Source organism: Dreissena polymorpha, chromosome 4 (genome assembly GCF_020536995.1).
Source record: "Dreissena polymorpha isolate Duluth1 chromosome 4, UMN_Dpol_1.0, whole genome shotgun sequence".
Taxonomy (NCBI): Eukaryota; Metazoa; Mollusca; class Bivalvia; order Myida; family Dreissenidae; genus Dreissena; species Dreissena polymorpha.
In genome coordinates this window covers 121,856,845-121,880,848 of record NC_068358.1, presented here as the reverse complement: position 1 = coordinate 121,880,848, position 24,004 = coordinate 121,856,845, and the positions used below count along the sequence as shown (strand labels likewise).

The following is a 24,004-nucleotide window of genomic DNA, read 5'->3' as shown; positions in this document are numbered from 1 at the left end:
TAAAGCAGAGTGCACCTCACAGAAATCAAATAGCCTAAAGAATTTTGAATTCAGCAAAAACATTTACCATGAAGATAAAAAAAATAATGTCAATATTTTAATAAGACAAAGATACACTTATTAACGTTATTACTAAACAAGGGCTGTTTGTTAAACAAGCATGCCCCCAATATGGACCGTCAGTTGTAGTGGCAGCCATTGTGTGAAAACATTTTTTGTCACTGTGACCTTGACCTTTGACCAAGTGACCTGAAAATCAATAGGAGTCATGTGCGAGTCATGATCAATGTACCTATGAAGGTTCATGATCCTAGGCCTAAGCGTTGTTGAGTTATCATCCGGAAACCATTTTACTGGTTCGAGTCACCGTGACCTTGACCTTTGACCTAGTGACCTGAAAATCAATAGGGGTCATTTGCGAGTCATTATCAATGTACCTATGAAGTTTCATGATCCTAGGTGTAAGCGTTCTTGAGTTATCATCCGGAAACCATTTTTCAGTGTCTAGTCACCGTGACCTTGACCTTTGACCTAGTGACCTGAAAATCAATAGGGGTCATCTGCGAGTTATGATCAATGTACCTATGAAGTTTCATGATCCTTGGCGTAAGCGTTCTTGAGTTATCATCCGGAAACCATTTTTCTGTGTCGAGTCACCGTGACCTTTGACCTAGTGACCTGAAAATCAAAAGGGGTCATCTGCGAGTCATGATCAATGTACCTATGAAGTTTCATGATCCTAGGCGTAAGCGTTCTTGAGTTATCATCCAGAAACCATTCCGTGGACGGACCGACTGACGGACGGACATGTGCAAAACAATATACCCCCTCTTCTTCGAAGGGAGGCATAAAAAGTTAGCCAAGAAAAAAACTGCATCGCTTTATCTTAATAGAAGGAAAACACTTCAAACAGCATGTATATACCAGATAACTCTTTTTTATCCCAATATCTCTTTAAAGTGATATTATGGGGATCTAACTGTTTATAGGTGTCTATCGCAACCGTTGTTTATTTTTGGTGTTTTCACTTCATATACACTTATATTTGTTAATGCAGCATCAAAAAACTAAAACAAAATCCCATAAAGAGAAAAATAATGCATTTGAATATCAACGGTTCTTTCGTGTTGACAACTGACAACAGAAAAGATTCGATGTACGATGTGAATCGTACTTTGGTTTTAGTGCAGATTCATTCATACAACACAAAGACACTATTTTGTTTTACGGATCATTTCGGCTTAGAGGACTGGGTGAGTCATGAAAAATATCGAATATAATATATATTTTTTATAAACAACTGGTAGCAAGATGAGTTGCAGATTATAACTCAGTAAGTTACCACATTTTAACTAACTCTTTTGACCTGTTAATTCTTTTCAGCTCAATTCAACAGTGAAAAATGCCCATAATATCACTTTAATACATTTGTTGCACTATGAAATAATAAAAAATCACCATGCAGGCAAAACATCCTGTAAGTTGTGAAAAAAGGGGAAAAAAAAACACCAGACTGAATGTAATAAACATCTAAATGCAAGGGAAATAAACACAAAACTTCAACACATCAAACAAAACACAGGAAATGAAGGAGCTGCATTCAAACAATATACAGCCAGGATTTGTCAGAACAACAATTAGGTGTCCCAACGTTCTTACATTTCTGCAAAACAGTTTGACGGCATGTCTTAGATCTGTCACCTTGCACTGGCGGTGTAATTTATCACCGTTAATTGAATTTCCCAGACTGCAGATGGTTTGTCATTTAAATCTCAAGGACCACAAGAGTTGTTGGTATCAAATGATTACTGATCTGGGATTATGCTTTCTAACTTGCAATTGTTATAGACATTGTTTGCTACAAAATAGTCACAAATGTCATTTAGGCTGGATAAGGGTTACCTAAACACCTGGGAAGTTCTGGTATTTTTTTGGAGAAAAAATGTAGCCATAGATACAGCTTGTTATCCTCATTCTTCACCCAGTTTTATCTGTGTGTAATTAAGGTAAATTTTCCAAGCAGCAGGATCTTTTCACGTTTTGGTAAATTGACAAAATAAAAAAAATTGTTTCAGATTCCCAAATTTTTGTTGTAGTTATGATATTTGTGAGGAAACAGTAACACTGAACATTAACCATGCTCTAAAATATCCATTGTATGCATCTTTTGACGATTTAAAACCCTGAAAATTATCAAGCTTTGCAACACGAAACAATTAATAATTTGGAGAGATTTGTTGTTGTCGTTAAATTTTGTGACACTACAAGGCTTAGTTATAAAGAATAAAACACAATAATCATAGTATGAGCACGGATGGCCGAGTGGTCTAAGCAATAACTCTTTACTCCAGGGGTCAGTGGTTCGAGCCTAGTTGAGGGTTACTTTTTTTCTTTCTTTAATTTGATTCTTGTTTTTTTTACTAGAGCTTTTTAGATCCAATGTTTGCATTTATCAATATAAAGCATTTAATGACAAACTTCAATACATGCCAAAATCAGTGAAAAGGCCACTTTAATACAAATGTTAAAACAACATATACATGATGTCTCAATTAAAAATATTGCTTATCATTTTACAGATACGATATTTTTATATTATAGTTTATATAATTTTGCAGGAAATCTCAGCTCATAGATTGACTACAAACACAGGAATACAATTTATTATTTTTGTAACGGCCATTCTCCGACTATATCTGATACTGGTACTTTGCATTTCTTTACAAGTTTTTACGAGTCCCATTATCAATAGTGCCCATTTGTATAGCAATGCCTTATGTACACATCATTGATACCCATTTAACTTAAGTTTTTTTAGCCCAAGCTGAAGTGTCTACTTGGACGAGCATTAAATTGAATACAAATAAATGCCTCTTAAAAGTTGAAATTGATGCAATAATATCACCCTAATCATTCAAAAAGTTTAAAAAATAGGGCATGTTGACGGGAACTGTGCTTTTTGCATGTGCATTAAGTATCGTCTGTTTTTATATAATGCAACAAAAAACCCACCTGTACATCAAGGTCTTCTGTGATTGGCCCCTGCCCGTACAGACACTCCCCAGGGCATCCTGGCCCCGCCCTCTTGCCGTAGGAGAACAGAGTGCCTGCCGCTCCATACTGGCCGGGGGCCTTCATCATCGTACGATCATTGTTCAGGATGCCTGTACCGTTGGGATACTTCAGAACTAAAAACAGACAGATAAATAATAACACTAACAATAACAAATACTATCATTAAGTTTCTCGTATTGCTGATATTACTGTGAAACCATTATTAATCGTCAGGCATTAATTTTTGTGTACTCCGTCAGTCGACCGATTGATGAATTCAAGATCCTAACAAACAATTATGTCCCATATTTGAACAAATTTTAAAGACTAAATTACCAAAGGCATGACGCCCTAAAATCCAACGTAATCCACACATACATACTCCCGTCTGTTTCTTAATCAAGATTAATCCGGTTTTGACACAAAAGGGTGTAGATTACACAGTGTACTTAACTGACACATGACATTGCTCTAAAACGCGAGTGCAGTACAGCTGTATCGACTGCGTTGACTTCGTTTAGGTAGAATAGTAATGATTAGCGCTAATTGTTAACAACTTTATTACCCATTGAGTGAATTGTGTTTTTCAGTGTTGTTGCAAATTATAGAGCCTCAACGCAGCGGATCCGGATCAAAGACAATAAACGAAATTAAAAGATGATGATGTGTGATCAACACCTGACTTATATACATTCTCCGCATTGATTACAAATTTATACAGAACATATTGATTTGTGTTTGGTTGTTTGCGTTTAACTACAATACAGATGTAAAAAAAGTTTGTGCTTTGTTTATGGGCTATCGATATTTTAATTATTGACATCTTTGACAAGTTTTACAATACATGTTTCAAATCAGTGTTACTTGTAGCAATTAAAAACGTAACAGGTAAAGAGAAATTAGCAATCATGACAATTAGCTCCATCCAAACGTAGGGCATTTTGTTTACAAAAATTCACTTATATTTTTGCGCGATTTTCAGGAAATCCCCGGAAAGCACGTTTTTCGAATGACTTGAGTATGACGCAATAAAAAATTGCCATATATCCTATTGCATTCAATCTAATTTAAACTCATTTGTCCATTGGTTGTTACAAATAAATCTGAACTGTGCCCTTTGAAATCGCTGTCCCATAATGCACTGTTAATTTTACACTTCAGAAAATTATTGTACTTAAAGTGATCAAATATTTACGATGCAAAACTCTTGAAACTTTATTGAAAATTGACCAAATAGTTTGCTAACACTAATTTTAACCAATAATCTTCGCATCTTCTCTAATTTGCGCCGATAAAGATAAGAGTGTTATTAGTTTTGCGATGATAATAAATTAATAAGACCAATTGGCAATTGGCTTCACTGTTTTAAACACTCGTTAACAGTTATTTGGTCGCACTAATCTGCTAATCTTAATAATGATAAACTAATGGGGGCCAATTACTGATCACCTGATAACAAAAGACTAGTAAATTGACATATGACAAGTGACTCTCAAGTGTCCTTCCCTACTACGATTTATAGCAACCGCGATATATTTCGGACAAACAAATCAGATCTTGACCGAAGCATTTATATATTTTTTTCAAAGTCATGAATTGGCGAATTTAAGTGCTGACGAAAATAAATGGTTTCACAGTATTTGATTATACTTTTATTATTCATGGCCAATAATGAAGGACAATACAATTATTGTTTTCTTTGTGGGTTGTTTTTGTTACTGCAAAAAAACACAATAGTTATTCTAGAAATTTGTCTGTGGGACACATATTCCCTCACATTGCAAGACAAGTTAAATTGTGTTTGTAAAGTTTCAGCCCTATAGCAGAAATACTTTTTGAGTTAGGAGAGACACAAGTTAAAAAGTTATAAACCATAGTTGTGTCAAAAACGCCCACACAAAATAAGGAAGTGAGCTAAATCACATGCCTATTAATATGTTTGTGAAGTTTCAGCCCTTTATAAGCAGCAATACTTTTTGATGGGCAACACAAATTTAATAATTTAAATTTTGGTATGTGTTGGGTTGTGTTGATAATATAAGAACCAAAACACAAGGTCTGATTATTATCTTTGAAAGTTTTTAGCCCTCTAGGAGCAATATTTCGTGTCTAAATACGAGTTAAAAGATGTAATAAGTTTCAGCCCTTTAGTTGCAATACTTTTTTATATACTTGTTGTTGTTGTCTTCACATAAAAAGGGCCCATAAGTCCATTTGTATCAAAAAGACAAAAACCTTCAAAGCAAAATATTGAGGTGCGTTAGTTCACAAACTAAGTTAACAAGTTTGAAGCCCTCTGGCAGCAATACTTTTTGAGAGCACATGTTTAAAAATCTATTTCTTTGTTAAAAGAGAGGCCATAACTCAAGTTGTATTGAACATATACAAATTGAAATATGGAGATTTCCAAGGCCACATGCTCAAGTTGACATAGTCTGCCAAGTTAAATCTCTCTTATACCAATACATTTTAAACTAAGCCACAGGGGCATGCCATTAAGAAAGTCAGAACCTTGTCTAGAACTGCAGGTATTTTAAGGTCAGGGTAATCAAAAAATGTAACATGACCAGCCCCTGTGAGTAACTTGCCAAACAAAAAAATGGGACAGACGGAAGTACGGACAGACTGAAATATTCATGGACAAGGGAAAATGTAATTGTTCCCCTCCCTTTTAAAGTGGGGAAATAAACATGTGGATTCAGAAATGACCATAACCTAGACTAAAAGCATTTCCTGAAAGAAGAAGGCATGCCCACAGTCGCTTACCTGATACCTTCTGTGCATGTAGCGTTCTAAAGGCTTCACAATACACTTAAAAGGAAAACTCAGCCACAACCATGCTTTTGAACAAACCATTATCATTTTCAAACTCATCCCAGATATTATAACAAAACACAATTTATTTACTGGTCTGATCAAATTTTATGATTCGGTAAAAAATATGATTGCAGAGAGTTTAAGGGCTTTAATTTAGCAATATAAGAAAAACAGCCCAGCCTCATGGCGCCAGGTTTTTTTCAATACACAAGAACCATATCTCAAAAATGTTGCATTTTTCATGTGACCTGGCTTTTGATTCCATAGAGACCCTGTTTCAAACTTTGCCGAAATATTATTGGGACTTTACCAAGTTTCATGAAGATTAGGCAAAAAATGTGGCCTCTAGGATGTTCAAAATAATTTTTCTTTAATTTGATTGAGTGGACTTGTTTTTGACTTGACATGACCTATTTTAAAACTCAGACAGGATTTTTGGGGGTACACTTCCTGTCCAAGTTTCATGAAGAATTTTCATTAAATTTGGCTTCAAGAGTGTTCTCAAGCTTTTTCATTCATTTGACCTTAGGTGACATTGTTTTACACCCAACCTGACCCAGTTTTCAATTCTGTTAAGAAATTATTGGGACAAATGTTCTGACCAAACAAGTGGTAATAATTGTGGCCTCTATAGAATGTTCACGTGTTTTTTTCTTTAATTTGACCCAATTACCTAGTATTAAACAGCTATTGGCCCAGTTTCGAATTAGGGCCATTTTTTATTGGGACAAACGTTTGATGTTTTATGAAGATTGGGCAATTATTGTGACCTTTTTAAGTGTTCCAAATATTTTCTTATTTATTTGACCTAGGGGCCTAGTTTTTGACCCAACCTGACTCAGTTAAACTGGGAGATATATGCAACAAAATATAAATCACGGAACTTGTTCCATTAATGCAGGTATAACCAAATATGACATGCAATGGATAGGAACAAATGGTTGTAAGTTTATGTTTATATTACCACTACAGTTGCATTGCAATGATATAAAAACAAAACATTACACTGGTATCACTATACATTGACTTACGGTATATTGACCAATTTGTTTTCTGAAATATCATTATTGGACTAATAGTGGCGTATGCTAACTATTAAAAGCTCAGCTATTTAGTTTAAACCTATTTGTTTTAGTTCAATTGCAGCAAAAGCCCTGGGATAATTAAGACGGGCTCGAGTCCATTCATTGGGTACAACCAGTACTTGAAGTCTTTCTGTGTTATCTTGAGAATGCTCCTAGAAAGGGCATTGGGCAAGGGACCTCTGTATAACAAAGCCAATATGGACCTACACACCTTTAGAACATAAGTTCAGTAAATAATACAAAACCTGGCTGCTCATAGTAAGGTTCCTTAAGTCAATATCCTGGGTAAAACCAGTACTAGTACTGGCCAACTGGGATACAACCATTTGAATGCCACAAATGCAGGGAAGATACCCAATATTGCTTGTTTTTTTTTCTTTATTTATTGTACTGGCCCATTCAACACTTATCAGTTGCAAAAAGGGTAGGTCTGTCTATCAGAAATATAATACCAATAAAACATGCAAATGAAATACTAAATTCAAGATTATTTGTGTAATAAACTACACCCTTTGATCGTTGACAGCAATGCTCTAATCTTTTCAAGGCGCTAAACCAGATGATTTATTTTTTGAACAGTCAAGCATGTTGCTGATTGCCAATAAATTGATTGTAATTGATAATATATCACTAAATCAAGCTTGTTAGACATGCGCATGTCAGACAATTATTGATTTAGTGCTTCTAAGCTTAAATTGATACTTCGAGAACCTAAGCTTATTTGGTGCAAATCATCTTGCAGATGAACATTGTCATAAACTGTTTTCCACGGCTGTTATGTTGAAGCCTATGGACTGGTACATGCCAAATAGGGATGCTTGAGTCTGATTTCTGGTTTAATAGATTACTTATTTAAATTGACGGCATGTTATATTATATATCACACACACAAAAATTAGCAAATGTTTTGTTCTTATGGCTTTTGAAAACTTTGATAACTACTGGCAAGATGAAACAAGAGGGCCAAGATGGCCCTAATTAGCTCACCTGAGAGGGTTCATTCAATCTTTAACAAACGTCAAACTTGACCTAGCTATTGTCCTAGACAAACATCCTGGTCAAGTTTCATCATTATTGAGCCAAAACTCTGGCGTATGGAGCCAAAACTCTGGCGTATGGAGTGTTTACGAGCTTTTTGTAAGATTTGACCTGGTAACCTATATTTTGACCCCTCATGACCAAACATCAAATTTTGCTTACAAAAATAAATATTATGACCAAGATTCATAAAATCTGAAACAAAATTGTGACCACTAGAGTGTTTTTAGGGATTTTGTATAATATAATCAAAATTTTGACAATCTCAGGGCAATAATTTTGTCATTTATTATGCGATTTTGCTCATTATCAAACTTGACTAGATCTTGTGACCATATAGCTTCTGGGCAATTTTGACAAAGAATGCTTGAGAAATGTGAATGCTAGAGTGTTTACAAACCAAATGTGGATTGACGGACAGACGGCGGACAAAGACCAACCCTAAAACCTCACCTAAAAAGTTTGTTTTTTTCACCGATCTGAGCCATTTTCCAATTTATCCGAGATATCAATAAAACCAATGTTTTGACTAAGTTTCACGATGATTACCCGGTACGCAAAAAATATGACTTCTAGAGTGTTCACAAGGTTTCTTGTTAGTCATATAAGGAAAACTGCTCCCCCCCCCCCTTGCTTTTTTACCGATCGGGACCATTTCCAAACTCATTTGAGATATAAATAAAACCAACCTTTTCACCAAGTTTTATGATGATTGGGCAAAAAATGTGACTTTTAGAGTGTTCACAAGCTTTTTTACAATATAAATATAAGAAAAAAATGTGCCCCCCCCCGCCCTGGCAGCCATGTTTTTCAACGGACCAGAACCATTTTCAAACTAAACTCTCATATCTAGGAAACAAATTTTCAGACCAAATTTCACGAAAATTGGGCCAAAAATGTGACTTCTAAAGTGTTCACATGTTTCACTATATACATATAGAGAAAAATTACCCACCCACTGGCAGTCACGTTTTTTCACCGATCTGCACCATTTTCGAACTTGTCCGAGATATCAATAAAAACAATGTTTTGACCAAGTTTCATGATGATTGGGCAAAAAATGTGACTTTTGACTGTTCACAAGCCTTTTTAATATATAAATACAATGCATAAGGAAAACTGCCCCGTCTCTCTGGCAGACATGTTTTTCAACGGACCAGAACCATTTTCGAACTTAACTCCTGTATCTAGGAAACAAATGTTCTGTCCGAATTTCATGAAGATTGGACCAAAAATGTGACTTCTAGAGTGTTGACATGTTTTCACTAAATACATATAGCGAAAACTGCCCCGCCCCTTGGTGGCCATGTTTTTTCACCAATCTGGACCATTTTCAAACTTGTCCAAGATATCAATGAAACCATTTTTTTTACAAAGTTTCATGATGATTGGGCAAAAATTGTGACTTCTAGAGTGTTAACAAGGTTTCTCTATAGCCAAATGAGGAAAACTGCCCCGCCCACTGGCGGCCATGCTTTTCAACGGACCGATCCCACTTTTGAAATCAACCAACATATCATTAAGACAAACATTTTACAAAGTTACATGAAGATTGGGCATGAAATGTGACTTCTACAGTGTTTACAAGGTTTTTCTTTCTTTAAACCTTAAAAGTGACCTTGTTTTTGACCCAGCATGACACAGTTTCGAACTTGATGGAGATATCATTGGGACAAATCTTCTGACCAAGTTTCATGAAGATCGCACACAAAATGTGGCCTCTAGAGTGTTTACAACCAAATGTGGACGGACAGACGACGGGCGGACATATGACGGACAAAGACCGATCCCAAAAGCTCACCTGAGCAATCAGGTGAGCTAAAAATCACTGTAAAAAACCAACAGTATTATTTAATTTCATGTATTGAATATTTGAACAGTCTCTTTTCATGTATATTTGGACATTTAATAGTTAAATTGACTCTCATACTGAATGAAAACAATTTAAACAAGAGTGATTTATTTGATAAAAGTGTTTATGCCTTTAATACAAAATGAAGTCAAAATAATGTTCATATCTAATATCTCCTTAGTAACAGGCCAGTTCTGAGGAAGCATCCTAGCAACCCTGATTTGTTAATATATTTACTATCAATTTTGATAAGAAAACACAAACTTTTAGTAACAATTTTGTTAAAATCATTAAATGAATCTTGAAGTTTTTATTAACTTATATGCACCAACATATTGTTTCAAAGAAAATAATTCTAAAATATTTGCAACTACACAACATGATAAATTTTCAAAAATATTGTCTTTTAAAATAAAAACTTACATTTTTGCCTTTGCAACCATACATGGAATTTTCAAAATAAAAATAAAGACTAAAACAAGTTTTATCAGAACTAAATCATAATTTTCAAAATATGGGGGTTACGGTGGATTCTCTAGGAATTGATAAAACAATAAGAAAGAAGGATGGATAATCATGCATTACTTTTAATCATCTTTATCTGTTTGAAATGGTATTGGTTTGAATTTCTAATTGTTTGGTTTTATATACTTTTTTTTCTTCGTTTTTTCAAGGGTATAGAAAAAATTAAGTGTAAACCAACCTTAGCACATCCACACAAAAACACTTAAGAAGCAGCTTGACATTTTTTTAAGTCTCTCAACAGAGCTATGTTAATAGCACTATCAATATACAGCAGATATATCCTGTGCCTTAATATGTCCTGTCAGTGTCAAGGTTGATAGTTCATACATGAAGAGTAACTCTTTTGGGCAACTAATCTTTGCACTTTCATATTGACTATGTCTGCAGATATTTACCCACGTCTGCCGATATCTCGTCTCCCATAGAATGCATGTCTGCAGCATATATTAATGAGTCCATTTATTACGACGGCAAATATTTATTTACTGATATACTGCTATTGTAGGGTAAAACCTGACCTAATGCGCCAATATATCAAGCCGGTTTAGCACATACTTGTCGCGGTAAAATTGATTGGTACTTAGTGAGCTGCACACGAGAGACCTGCGCCCTGAACACACGATCAACAACCTGGATAGCTGGGTGTCACTGTCGAGCCACTCCTTATACATTTTTATCAATGTGTTTTTTGTGACTTTTGTTTCATTCCCACCTACAGTAATTCTCCAGCTTTGAGTTTATCACTTTAACGAAATAAATCAAGCGCTTCTGCATTTTTTAAACCAATTTGTTTTATTCCACTGTCAATAGTTTGTAAATAGATTGGTAAATTCATATTCTTTCATGTGGTACTATGTTGTCGTTGTTTTTGATCCCATAACCGCATTGGTTGTATGCTTTTAAAAACTGAAATCATTTTTGCTTTGTTTGAACTATTTTTATCGAAATCTTCATTTTTATTTTAAAAGAAATGCATTAATAATTATTTTTTTGTCTTTGAGTACATCCGTGTCTTTCCTGACCTAATTTGAATATACACATGTAACACACTCAGATTCTGATAAACATTATACTGATGTTGATTATAATATTTTCTCTAACAAAATCTAAAACAAGAAACCGTCGGAGACGGGTGATGCTCCCCAAAGGTTTTTTTGTCACAATATTGCACTATATATTCAGATAAAAGGAAACGTCTTGAGGGGCATAACTTTGGACAAAATAATACGATGGATGGTTTAGCAACTTAAAAATTTCAAAGGGCCATAACTCTCTGAATAAATCATCTAACCAGAACCCACAAATAACATGCGCATCTCCTCAAGGTAGTTAAGCTTCCCATAAAGCTTCATTGAATTCCAGCCAGTAGTTGAGGGGACAAGAATTGCACTATATGTACAGTTAATAGAAAATTTCAAAGGGCCATAACTCTGTGAATAATCATCCGAACAGAACCGGCTGATAATATGCACATCTCCTCTTGGTAGTGAAGCTTCCCATAAAGTTTAATTGAATTCCGGTCATTAATTGCTGAGAAATAGCCCGGACAAAAATTGTGCACAGACGGACGGACACACGGACAGACGAAGCGGCGACTTTATGCTCCTCCAAAAAATATAGGGGGAGCATAATGAATGCATATTAAATACGAAAACAACATATAAATTATGTGGTAGATATTTGTGCATAAAGATTATATACTGTGAAACCATTAATTTTCACCAGCACGAAATTTCATCATTTAAAAAGAAATGTTGTTTTCGTCAGCACTTAAATTCGCTTATTCCAGACTTTAAAAAAAAAATAAATGCTTCAGTACTACTTGTTTGTCAAACATGTCTGAAATATATCGCGGTTGCGATAAATCGTAGTGGGGAAAGAGGGAGGACACTTGAGAGTCACTTGTAGGAGGTGGGGCCTGTTTGTCACATGCCAATATACTAGTCTTTTGTAATCAGGTGAGCAGTAATGGGTCCTCATTAGTGTATCAGTATTATGATTAGCTGATAAGTGGGACCGAAAAACCGTTAACGAGTGTTTGAAACAGTGAAGTCAATTGCCAATTTGTCTTATTTATTTACTATCATGGCAAAACTGAAAACAACCTTACCTTTATCGGCGCAAATTAGAGAAGGTGCGAACTTCATTGGGTACAATTAGTGTAAGCAAACTATTTGGTCAGTTTTCAATAAAGTTTCAAGAGTAGTTTTACATCGTAAATATTTTATCACCTTAAGTACAGTAACTTGTCTGAAATGTCACTTTTAATAATGTCAATGAATTTAGCATATTTAATCAATACACTTACTCCAATATAACGCAGATGATGCAGTCCAAGTCAAATGTGTTTAAGAATTTCATAAACACAAACATACGCCATTTTTTTTAAGTGTAAAATTAACACTGCACTATAGGACAGCAGTTTCATAGGGCACAGTTCAGATATAATTGTAATGACCAATGGACAAGTGAGTTTAAATAAGATTGAATGCAATAGGATACAAAGCAATGTTTTATTGCGTCATACTCAGTCATTCGAAAAACAGTCCTTCCAGGGAATTTCTGGAAAATCGCGCAAAAAGGAAATTGTAAACAATTACCCTACGTTTGGATGGAACTAATCGTCATGATTGCTTATTTCTCTTTATCTGTTACTTTTTCAATTGCTACAAATAACTATGATTTAAAACATATGTATCGTAAAACTTGTCAAAGTTGTCAATGATAAAAAAAGATCGATAGCCCATAAACGAATCACAAGCTATTTTCACACCTGTATTGTAGGTAAACACTAACAACCAAACACAAATCAATATTAATTTGTAATCAATGCGGAGAAAGTATATCAGTCAGGTGTTGATCACACATCATCATCTTTTAATTTCGTTTATTGTCTTTGATCCGGATTCGCTGTGTGGAGGCTGTATAATCTGAAACAACACTAAAAAACACAATACACACAATGAGTAATAAAATTGTTAACAATTAGTGCTAATCATTACTATTCTACCTAAACGAAGTCAATGCAGTCGATACAGCTGTACTGCACTCACGTTTTACAGCAATTTCACGTGTCAGTTAAGTACACTGTGTAATCTACACCCCTTTGTGTCAAAACCGGATTATCTTGATTATAAAACAGTCGGAGTATGTATGCGTGGATTACCTTGGATTTGAATGCCTTCTGTAATTCAGTCTTAATTTTGTTCAAATATGGGACATTGTTGTTCGTTAGGATCTTGAATTCGTCAATCGGTCAACTGACGAAATACACGAAAATTAATGCCTGACTATTAATAATGGTTTCACAGTAATAATTCCATAATATAGGGATGACACAATCTATAGTAATGAATGAAACTATTAATAATTGAAAAGATCGATGAATAACCATGCCTCAATTAGACACTTATATGAACACAAATATTTTGACTTATTTAACAGATTGAAATGACATCAAATAAAATATACTTTTATGTATTTTAATGCTTGTCCTTCAAATATGTGTTAATACAACCCTAACCCTTTAAGCTTACTTTTGATTTGTTTATCTCCAAACAGATACAAACACATGTCATATGTGCAGTTTCTTAAATCAAACATTGTGAATTCTTTCAACAAGGCTTAATTGATCTCAATGGAATCTGTAGTAGGAAAACCCTTTAAAAAATACTAGTCCAAAAAATGAGTCCGACAATATTGCTTGCAAATTGTATCTATTCATTTGCTAGTAGTATGAATTCACCAACATGCATTGATTGCGTTAGACCTGTTCAGAGCCAACAAGGACCACTTCATCACTGCCTCGCTTATTCCACCAAGTTACAATCTTATCTTGCTATAAATTATGTGTCACAAAGGTTCAAATATGGATCTACTAATGACCGCCACTTTATTTAACAAGCCGAAAATTATAACTGCCAAAGCATTCAGTAGTAAATAAACTGAGACGTGTCTGTTATCATAGGGCCCTTTCAGTTTACTTAGCAACAATGATATACATCATTTGTCCTTTTCAATCCTAAACGGAAAAAGACATCCATTTCAGAAGCAAATATTTCTTTGAAGCCTAGTTTGTTTCTAGTTTGTATGTACACCTGGCAGGTCTTGTAAGGCCAAAAAAAAATGTCAGTTTCTGGTCTCCTTGGAAAAACAAAGGGTTGGTAGGTAGGGATTTTTTATTATTTTTGGGGGGGTACTAGAATGGAAGGCTACTAAGGATTATAATAAGAAATACATGTATATATATGCTTGCTTGATATTACATCTTACATGAACGATAATGAACAATTTTTTATTATTATTATTATATAGTTTTTGTTTTTTTTTGCCAACCCCAATTAAAGCCATTTAAAAGTTGAGAGTCGGAACCGTTTCAGTAGAAACAGTCAGGCGACCCGAAACGGACCTTTTTTTTGGCCTAAGTGTTTGTTTTGAGGATTGCTCTGGAAAAATAGGGCTTAATGCATATGCATTTGTGTGAAGTGTCATCCCAGATTACTTTGTACAGTCTGCGCAGGCTAATCAGGGACAACACTTTCTATTTTTATTATATATTTTTTGTTTCAAGGAAGTATCTTTTTATTGAAAAATCCAGTAAAGGCAGAAAGTGTTGTCCCTGATTAAATCATGCGGACTGCAAAGGCTAATCTGGGATGACACTTTACACACTTGCATTAAGCCCTGTTTCCTCAGAGCACGGCTCATTTGAATGATATTCTATCTTTCGAGTCAATCAATAATTAATATAGGAAACAATGCTGCAATGAGTCAAATTAAAAGTTGTAAGGCCCAAGACAGAAAATCTTTGCACAAAAATAAAACACAACAAATTTAAGAAAGACACAAAAACCAAATGTTGACCATGTGATGGACAAGTTCTTATTATATATTCCATAGATAAAACCATAATATACACAGTTTTTGTGGAATTTTCCTTATAAACATATTTCTTACATGTCCCTTAAAATACTTACCCAAGTAATTCCGGCTGTATTCCAGTTCTGTGACATTGATGTGACACGCCCCTTTTGGTATCCGGGTGATCTGGTTGTACCCATGTTCCAGGTTGCTACGGGTGAATATGCCTGCGATGACCCGACACGACTCGTTGTCCCCGCCACACACCCCGCAGTGGTCGTTCCGGAGTCCCGACCCAACCACCCCATCACACCCGACAACCTGGAAAGCAATCAGCAATCTTTGTTAATTATATGCCACACTAAAGGATCTGGTGAACTTTAAATGACTTAAAAACTTTCTGATAATCCTTCTTTTAAGTCAGTGTATAAGGGACTACCCTTTCATGGTTTTCAAAGTGAAAGCGAAATTAGCTTGGAACTCCAAGTGTTGCTGATAAACATTTTTTTTAAATTGACCCTTAAACTATTTGAAGTAAGTGTGTGGAAAATACGTAAAAAAGCAACAATTTGTTGTGAAAATGGCTTTTTCATCCAAATTTTGTTCAGAATACTTGTTTTCAAATGGCCTTGTCATTTAATACAATGCATAGAGCTATTATTCCTGTATTATTACATTTTATGCATAAGATAGAAGGGGCTGGTTTTCAAAAGCCATTTTCACTTTGCTTCTTATAGGGGAAAGGGAGAACAGCCACACACACTTTTGCTGCACAAAGAAGATAATAAATTCAGGTGCAATTTAAAATGCCAACACAGTACCAATCAATCAACACAAAGCTTCTCAGAAGAACCATAATACTATTATCAGCCTCAGTTTGATAAAAATAGCTTTTTAAACATTCATGATTTATTATACAAATGTAAGTAATGTTAAAACACCATTTTTAGATCCTTGAACAAGTTTGTACTTCAATGACATTGAAAAAAGTAACACAGTAGTTAAATGTATGAACATCAGACAAGTTAGGCATAATAAGACATGGAAGTATCAGAAATGTTATGAACACTTCATGTCATTTCATATTGCAAGTAAATGACGGTCACTCTAAACATCTTCCAAGTATGTGCCTCAATAAGCAGTCCCATGACTCCCATTACCCAACAAGTATGTGCCTCAATAAGCAGTCCCATAACTCCCAATACCCAACACCTGAATCAAAAACCACCCTGGTATTGAGATAAACCTTTTTCTATTACAGTAGACTCTCTGTAAAGCGGACCGTCTGGGGACCGGCCTGATCGTCCGGTTTTCAGAGAGTTCCGGTTTACCAAGAGTATGCATATTGCGGAAATATACATTGTATGCATTGTGTACAAAATCATAGAAGAATAAAATAAACCATATACATTTACATGTACCATGTGATAACTGTACTCATGTAAGGTTTTTGTTTAAAGCATTCTTCCACAAATGTGTTTTTAGTCGATTAATAGCAAAAAACATTCCATACCGACTTGATTTGATTAATCCCAAAGTGAGTGTGGTGCTTTATACATGTACATACGTGACATTTGTAATATAGGCAAGTGAGTCATGTTTGAGTTCGCTAAAAATAGCTCTGAATTAATTAAATCTCAAAGACAATTTTGACGAATAATAATTCAAGAAGACTTATAGATTTGAGACTATTAATGCTGAAGATGCGTATGAAATTAAGAAAACGCAATGAATGAATTTGCAGACAGATGGATAGATATTTAACGGTTATATTTCTCACAGTTTTTTCTGACAAACAAACGAACAACCATTTAAGCATTAAAAACATGGCTATAAGATCTTTTAAACTACCAGAGAAGATCACAAGAAAGTGATCGTCGCAACGGCATGCATTAAGTTTGTAATTAAATTGTTTATCATAAGCTTAATAAAACGATTGAGTCAATCACTTTTTGGTGTTACCACACGTCTATTATAGACATTCACAGTTTGTTTTACATTATTTAATCAGACTTCTTTAGCGCGGTAACGACTTGACACCTCTATGGTATGTTTAATCCGATTATCGATGATTGCGTGAGCAAAATGTGTGACATCGCACGCGCTGTGCTGACTAGGTATTGTAATTTTCACACCTCGGGCATCTTGAGAATTTCGACCGTCCGGTGTACTCAATGTATTTTACGTTGAAAATGTCCAAATTCACGGTGATTTCCGTTCGGTTTCCCGTCTTCAGAGAGTTCAGTTTATTCTACATTTTTTAACAAAGAAATAGAAGGAGAAAATACGGGACTGGCCCGACCGCTCGGAATCGGGAGAGTTCCGGTATTCAGAGAGTCCGGTATTGGCAGAGTCTACTGTAGTATTAGTACTAACAGTCCGTTCTAGGTTTGAAGCCAGCAACAGGTTGAACTTTTGTATTGAAATTATTTCTTGCTCTTATAATTATTTTAGTCTATTTAAAATAGGTTAGTGTTGTAAATAAATACATTACATTACATGCGACAAACAAGATTTTAAAAAAAAGTGTGAACAAAACCTTTTATTTCACTTGTGAAAATTTCCTCCATTTTTAAGATGTTAACAAATGCATTTTGAATTAAAAAATGTAGGCAAGTAGTTCTTTGTTGATGTATTTAGGTACTCGGTAAACATACTGTGTGTTCCTTTATGGTTTGATCATTCACTATCCACCACATATATCTAACAAACTGAACTATTCTTTACTTAAACTGTGAGTATTAAATATGATTTCATGGGCAGTGGTATTCTTATGATTTGAAAAGATGGGTCCAGATCATTAATATGTTTTGAAACAAGCGTGCAACTTTTTGGATCGATATAAACGGTTTTTGGTCATAAAAGTGAAATTTGTAAGTCAATGGTTAAGTAAACAAGAGGGCCAAGATGGCCCTAGTTCGCTCACCTGAGAGGAGTCGGTTCATTAAATCTTTACCAAATGTCAAACTTTACCTAGATATTGCCCAGACAAACATCCGGCTCAAGTTTCGTCATTATTGAACCAAAACTCTGGCGTATGGAGTGTTTTTGTTTTTGTAAGATTTGACCTGTTTACCTTTATTTTAAGTTGACCCCCCTAACCAAAAATCAAACTTTGCTTTCAAAAATAAACATTATGACCAAGATTCATAAAATCTGAAACAAAATTGTGACCTCTAGAGTGTTTACAAGGATTTTGTATAATATAATGAAAATTTGGACAATCTAAGGGCAATAATTATGGCATTAATCATGTGATTTTGCTCATTATCAAAATTGACTGAGATCTTTCAGCAACTTTGATAAAGAATGCTTGAGAAATGTGAAAGCTAGAATGTTTACAAACCAAATGTGGACAGACAGCGGACAAAGACCAATCCTAAAACCTCACCTGAGCAATCAGGTGAGCTTAAAAGTGTGTTTCACCGATCTGAGCCATTTTCCAACTTGTCCGAGAAATCAATAAAACCAATGTATTGACTAAGTTTCACTATGATTAGGCAAAAAATGTGACTTCTACAAAGTGTGCGATCACAAGGTTTCTCTCTAGTCACATAAGGAAAACTGCCCCACCCCCCTGGCGGCCATGTTTTTTGACCGATCGGGACCATTTGCGAAATCATCTGTAATAAATATAAAACCAATTTTTTCACCAAGCTTCATGATGATTGCATGGGCAAATAATGTGACTTCTAGAGTGTTCACAAGCTTTTTTTACTATATAAATATAAGAAAACTGCCCCCCCCCCGGCAGCCATGTTATTCAACTGACCGGAACCATTTTTTAACTAAACTCTTGTTTCAAGGAAACAAATGCTCTGACCAAATTTCATGAAAATTGGGCCAAAAATGTGACTTCTAGAGTGTTCACATGTTTTCACTATATACATATAGAAAAAAATGACCCGCCCACTGGCGGCAATGTTTTTTCACCGATCTGGACCATTTTCAATCTCGTCCGAGATATCAATAAAACCAATGTTTTGACCAACTTTCATGATGATTGGGCAAAAATTGTGACTTCTAGAGTGTTTTTGACCAAATGTCATGAAAATTGTGCCAAAAATGTGACTTCTAGAGTGTTCACATGTTTTCACTATATACATATAGAGAAAAATGCCCCGCCCACTGGCGGCCATGTTTTTTCACCAATCTGGACCAATTTTCAAACTCGAGATATAAAACCAATGTTTAAACCAACTTTCATGATGATTGGCCAAAAATTGTGACTTCTAGAGTGTTAACAAGGTTTCTCTATAGCCAAATAAGGAAAACTGCCCCGCCCACTGGCGGCCATGTTTTTCAACGGACCAAAACCACATTTGAACTCAACCAACATATCATTAAGGCAAACATTTTGACAAAGTTACATGAAAATTGGGCATGAAATGTGACTTCTACAGTGTTATTTACAAGGTTTTTGACCTAGTGACCTAGTTTTTGACACAGCATGACCCAGTTTCGAACTCGATCGAGATATCATTGGTACAAATCTTCTGATCAAGTTTCATAAAGATCGGACAATAAATGTGGCCTCTAGAGTGTTTACGAACAAATGTTGACGGACGGACGACGGACAGACGATGGACAAAGACCAGTCACAAAAGCTCACCTGAGCAATCAGGTGAGCTAAAAATGAGGAAAAACATATTAAAGGATTGCAAATTAAAATATCTGATAATCCTTAATTGATTGTTAAATTTAACTTCAACTTAGATTTTTGTTGCAAAATAGAAGATATGTGGGAAGAGAACAGGATATCAAAATGTTGTATTACACTTGAAAAACCTTAAGAAAAGTTCAATGACCTTAAATACTGCTTTGCAGCTGCATTTTGAGACTATTAATTTTTATTTTAGGTCTGTTTGAAAACAGAGGCCATTGACCACATTAATATATTTGTATTTCCAGCTATTTATTTTTCAACAAAAAATTGGAACAATGTCTAAATCATATCAACACTTAAGCATTTAGCCAAAACATATTTGCAAACAAAACTTTATTCAATGAATTTTGTTTATACAAGATAGGTGAATGCCACCCATTTGTTCAGGCTTATCTCTCACTCAAGAGTTATAAAGAACAATTTAATGTAAAACTAACCATCATTTAGCCATTAAAATTCCAGAGGAATTCTAGTGTCTTCCCAGGACGAGTTAAACACATATACATTTCATCTAACACCTTCGCGCCCTTCAAAACATGTTTTTCCTCGCCTCTGGTGTCAACAGATTATTTTGACATATTGACAGAGATCTCCAAATCTATAGGGTCCAACCTGTCATTTGGCCTCTCTCATGACAAACTGGGCTCAATTCATGAGCTTCAAGAGCTATCTGAGTGCAATTCGCACAAGCTAATCTGAGACAAAACTGTACACCTAAACTTGATTTTGCTGAAAAGAGACTTCCTTTAAGCGAAAAGTGCCTCAAAGCCAATAGCGTCATCTCTAATGAGACAGTGCTGACTGCAAATACTAAAATTGGACAAAATTTTCGCACATGCATTTAGCCCAATTTTTCTAATAAGTGGGTTATTTTATCTATGGTGTTTGGTATGACCACTTGCTGTTTCACACTTTTGATTCTTGGAAAATATCAAACACCAGAACAAGAAGCAAAAATCCAGATGCAAGTTTGCAAAAATTTGTATGAAAATTGTGATTCTAAATAGCGCAATGTCGGGTAATTCCGACAGTCGTCTAATTTAGAAACTTTTCACAATATTTATCAGACTTGTCTTAAATCATCATCAATCCCGTATAATTTTGTTGTAAAATGTGACGTAGTTGGTGTTGTGACGCCACCAGATAACATCTCTCTATCAAACGTCTCGCTATTTGCATGTAGGTGAGTCATTTAAAATACGTACATTGTTTTACTTAGCAAATTTTTATTGCGTCATGAGTTTAGCAAAGGGAGGTTACAAAATTGTCAACTACGTCCCTTCAGGATTTCGCTGTATTTCTGGTATTTGTACAAGTTCTAGTATAAAATTTGTTTCACTTGACATTGTATTTTTGTTTGAATGGCGCCAAGCGTTTTGTGTTTCACTTGACATTGTATTTTTGTTTGAATGGCGCCAAGCGTTTTGTAAACTATGATTTGTGGGGTGTCGAAATTATCCTCCGATTGTATACGATGGTGGGTAATTCCGACACTCCAAATGTTTTCAAGCATTCATAGCGCATATGGAAAGATAGATTCATTAAATAGAATTACTCTTTAAATGGTTGACGCAGCTTATTGAATATTATATTTAGCTCTCTCTATATTTTGTCAAGCAGATTATATAAAATTAGAGCTATTTAAAGATTTTGAAGGTTATTGATTAATGAAATTGTATTTTTTTTTACTTAATTATATCGTTAATTGGATCACCTGTGATCACCGCGGATGCTGCGCAACAACGGTAAACACCTTTCTGCGAGGGTCATTCACTCGTTTTAAATGTACATGTACAAAAGAAAATCATATACTACATGTAGATATGATATGTATGTGCACACTTATGCGTACTTAAATTTGAACAGTACAAAACGTTGGAAACGTAAATAAAGCCTTTAGATGATCAATACTATTAACTCTTAATGGCAATGCCAAATATTTCGCAAGATATTTCAACTTTAGTTGAAATTCACAACGAAACTTTTAATGGAAATCAAATGATCGCAATGTTGTCCCCGCTAAAAAAAAAATATTTACAAATAAATACACCCACGCCAATTTTCTAGCGCTTTTTATCAGGACAAAGAAATTTATTTATTTCATCTAGAAGATGTAACCGAACATAGCTGTACCCGGCACGTGCAAACTGTGTAAGGTGATTTTCGCATGTTGGAATACAACTGTCTTGAATGGGCGCTTATTTCATCAAATCTTTAAATAGAATCATATGCCGAAATTCATTTGATACTTTCGAAAATTGCGAACGTTTATGTTTATAACATTCTTGAGCACTCTTTTTTTCTATATTATCCTCACATAATTTGCTTTAGAAACGGAAATCGGGCGTATATGGGATTAGCGAGTAATGGATAAAGATGGGAGAAGTTGCATGTATGAGATAGATACAGTTGACATATATGTATCGGGGCGTTTTATTGTCACCAATATATTTTAAATACTTATCACATCCTTTCGACTAGCATGTACATAAAAATAGACTTTATTTATTCATTATCACTTTTAAATGAAAGGGATCAATGCAATACGTTTATGTTCAATTATTTTATTTTTAGCAAACACGATGAACACTGCGGTAGATATTATGGGTCCGCGGTGATTGGCAGTGATTCGCAGTGTCCGTCTATGGCAAACGGCCCCCGCGACATTTGATCTGAACACCCATCGCGGGGTTCATATTGGTCAGCTTACAGTGAGATGAACACTGCGGCGAGTGGCGTTTGTTTAAGTACACGGTGTCTGTACTGTATATTGAGTCAAGTGGGAGCACAATACAAACTCTAAATGCAATTTATTTATAATTCTCTGATTTGCAATTAACACTAGTTTAGTATAATCCTATTTATGTAAGCCCCATTGCATGGAAAGCCTACGACTTATTGAGACACTCTCTCCTTATCGCTAGGTGGACACCACATCCACTAAACCACCGCAACCTAATTAACACTAGACATTAAATAGATCGTGAAATTCTATTAATTGAGAGATACAATGTAAATAACTGATAAAAACAGTTGTTGACAATTAATACAAAGACAAGTGTCGAAATTAGCCGCTAACTGTCAAAATTAGCCGCTTACTGTCGAAATTACTCTCAGCCGCATTTAGTTAAATCACTTGAAGTTTTGAGTTATGCCGGCAACGCTAATAACGTTCGTTAGCAAATATCAACCAGTCAAAATGGTGTTTTTCATTAGGTTTGGGCACTTGAAGGGTATTTTTGACACATCATGACTAAATCAAATTTTACTCTTAAGGTGTCAAAATTACCCGACTTTGCTCTAGTTACTTCCCTTAATAAAGTTTTGTTACACAAGATTTAAAAGATTTGTCATGGTTGCCAGTTTTAAAATAGTATTACAAAATTATTGGTGTATATGAAATCTGTATTATTACAAAGGAAGTATTTAATATAAATTTAAAAAAATACAATGACAAAATTATAGAAATATAAGTGAACACTTATTCAGTTGTCAAAAGTTTACAATAATTTTGGTTTTGTTGCCAGAGCGTTACTGTTTTCAAAAAATGCACATACAAAAAAGTTTTCCCCGGTAATTATGGACACATGACATTTTTTAGGCCAATTAATAAACAAGAGGGCCAAGATGGCCCTAGTTTGCTCACCTGAGAGGAGTCGGTTCATTCAATCTTTACCAAATGTCAAACTTGACCTAGATATTGTCCAGACAAACATCCTGGTCAAGTTTCATCATTATTTCATCTGCGAGTCATGATCAATATACCTATGACGTTTCATGATCCTAGGCCTAAGTGTTCTTGAGTTATCATCCAGAAACCATTTTACTATTTCAGGTCACCATGACCTTGACCTTTGACATAGTGACCTGAAAATCAATAGGGGTCATCTGCGAGTCATGATCATTGTACCTATGAAGTTTCATGATCCTAGGCATAAGCGTTCTTCAGTTATCATCCAGAAACCATTTTACTATTTCAGGTCACCCCGACCTTGACCTTTGACCTAGTGACCTGAAAATCAATAGGGGTCATCTTCGAGTCATGATCAATGTACCTATGAAGTTTCATGATCCTAGGCCTAAGCGTTCTTGAGTTATTATCTGTAA

The 24,004-nt window shown here is 34.9% G+C and overlaps 1 protein-coding gene across 2 annotated transcripts in view; it reads right to left on the bottom strand.

Moving 5' to 3' along the window:
• LOC127880047 (uncharacterized) overlaps positions 1–24,004 on the bottom strand; it is a 249,805-nt gene that overhangs the window by 28,309 nt on the left and 197,492 nt on the right. For both annotated transcript variants that reach the window (XM_052427275.1, XM_052427274.1), the window contains exons 7-8: positions 15,348–15,552; positions 3,013–3,188 (exon numbers count right to left, since the gene is read on the bottom strand). In XM_052427275.1, coding sequence (XP_052283235.1) covers positions 3,013–3,188; positions 15,348–15,552 — 381 coding nt within the window. The remainder of the gene's footprint in view (positions 1–3,012; positions 3,189–15,347; positions 15,553–24,004) is intronic.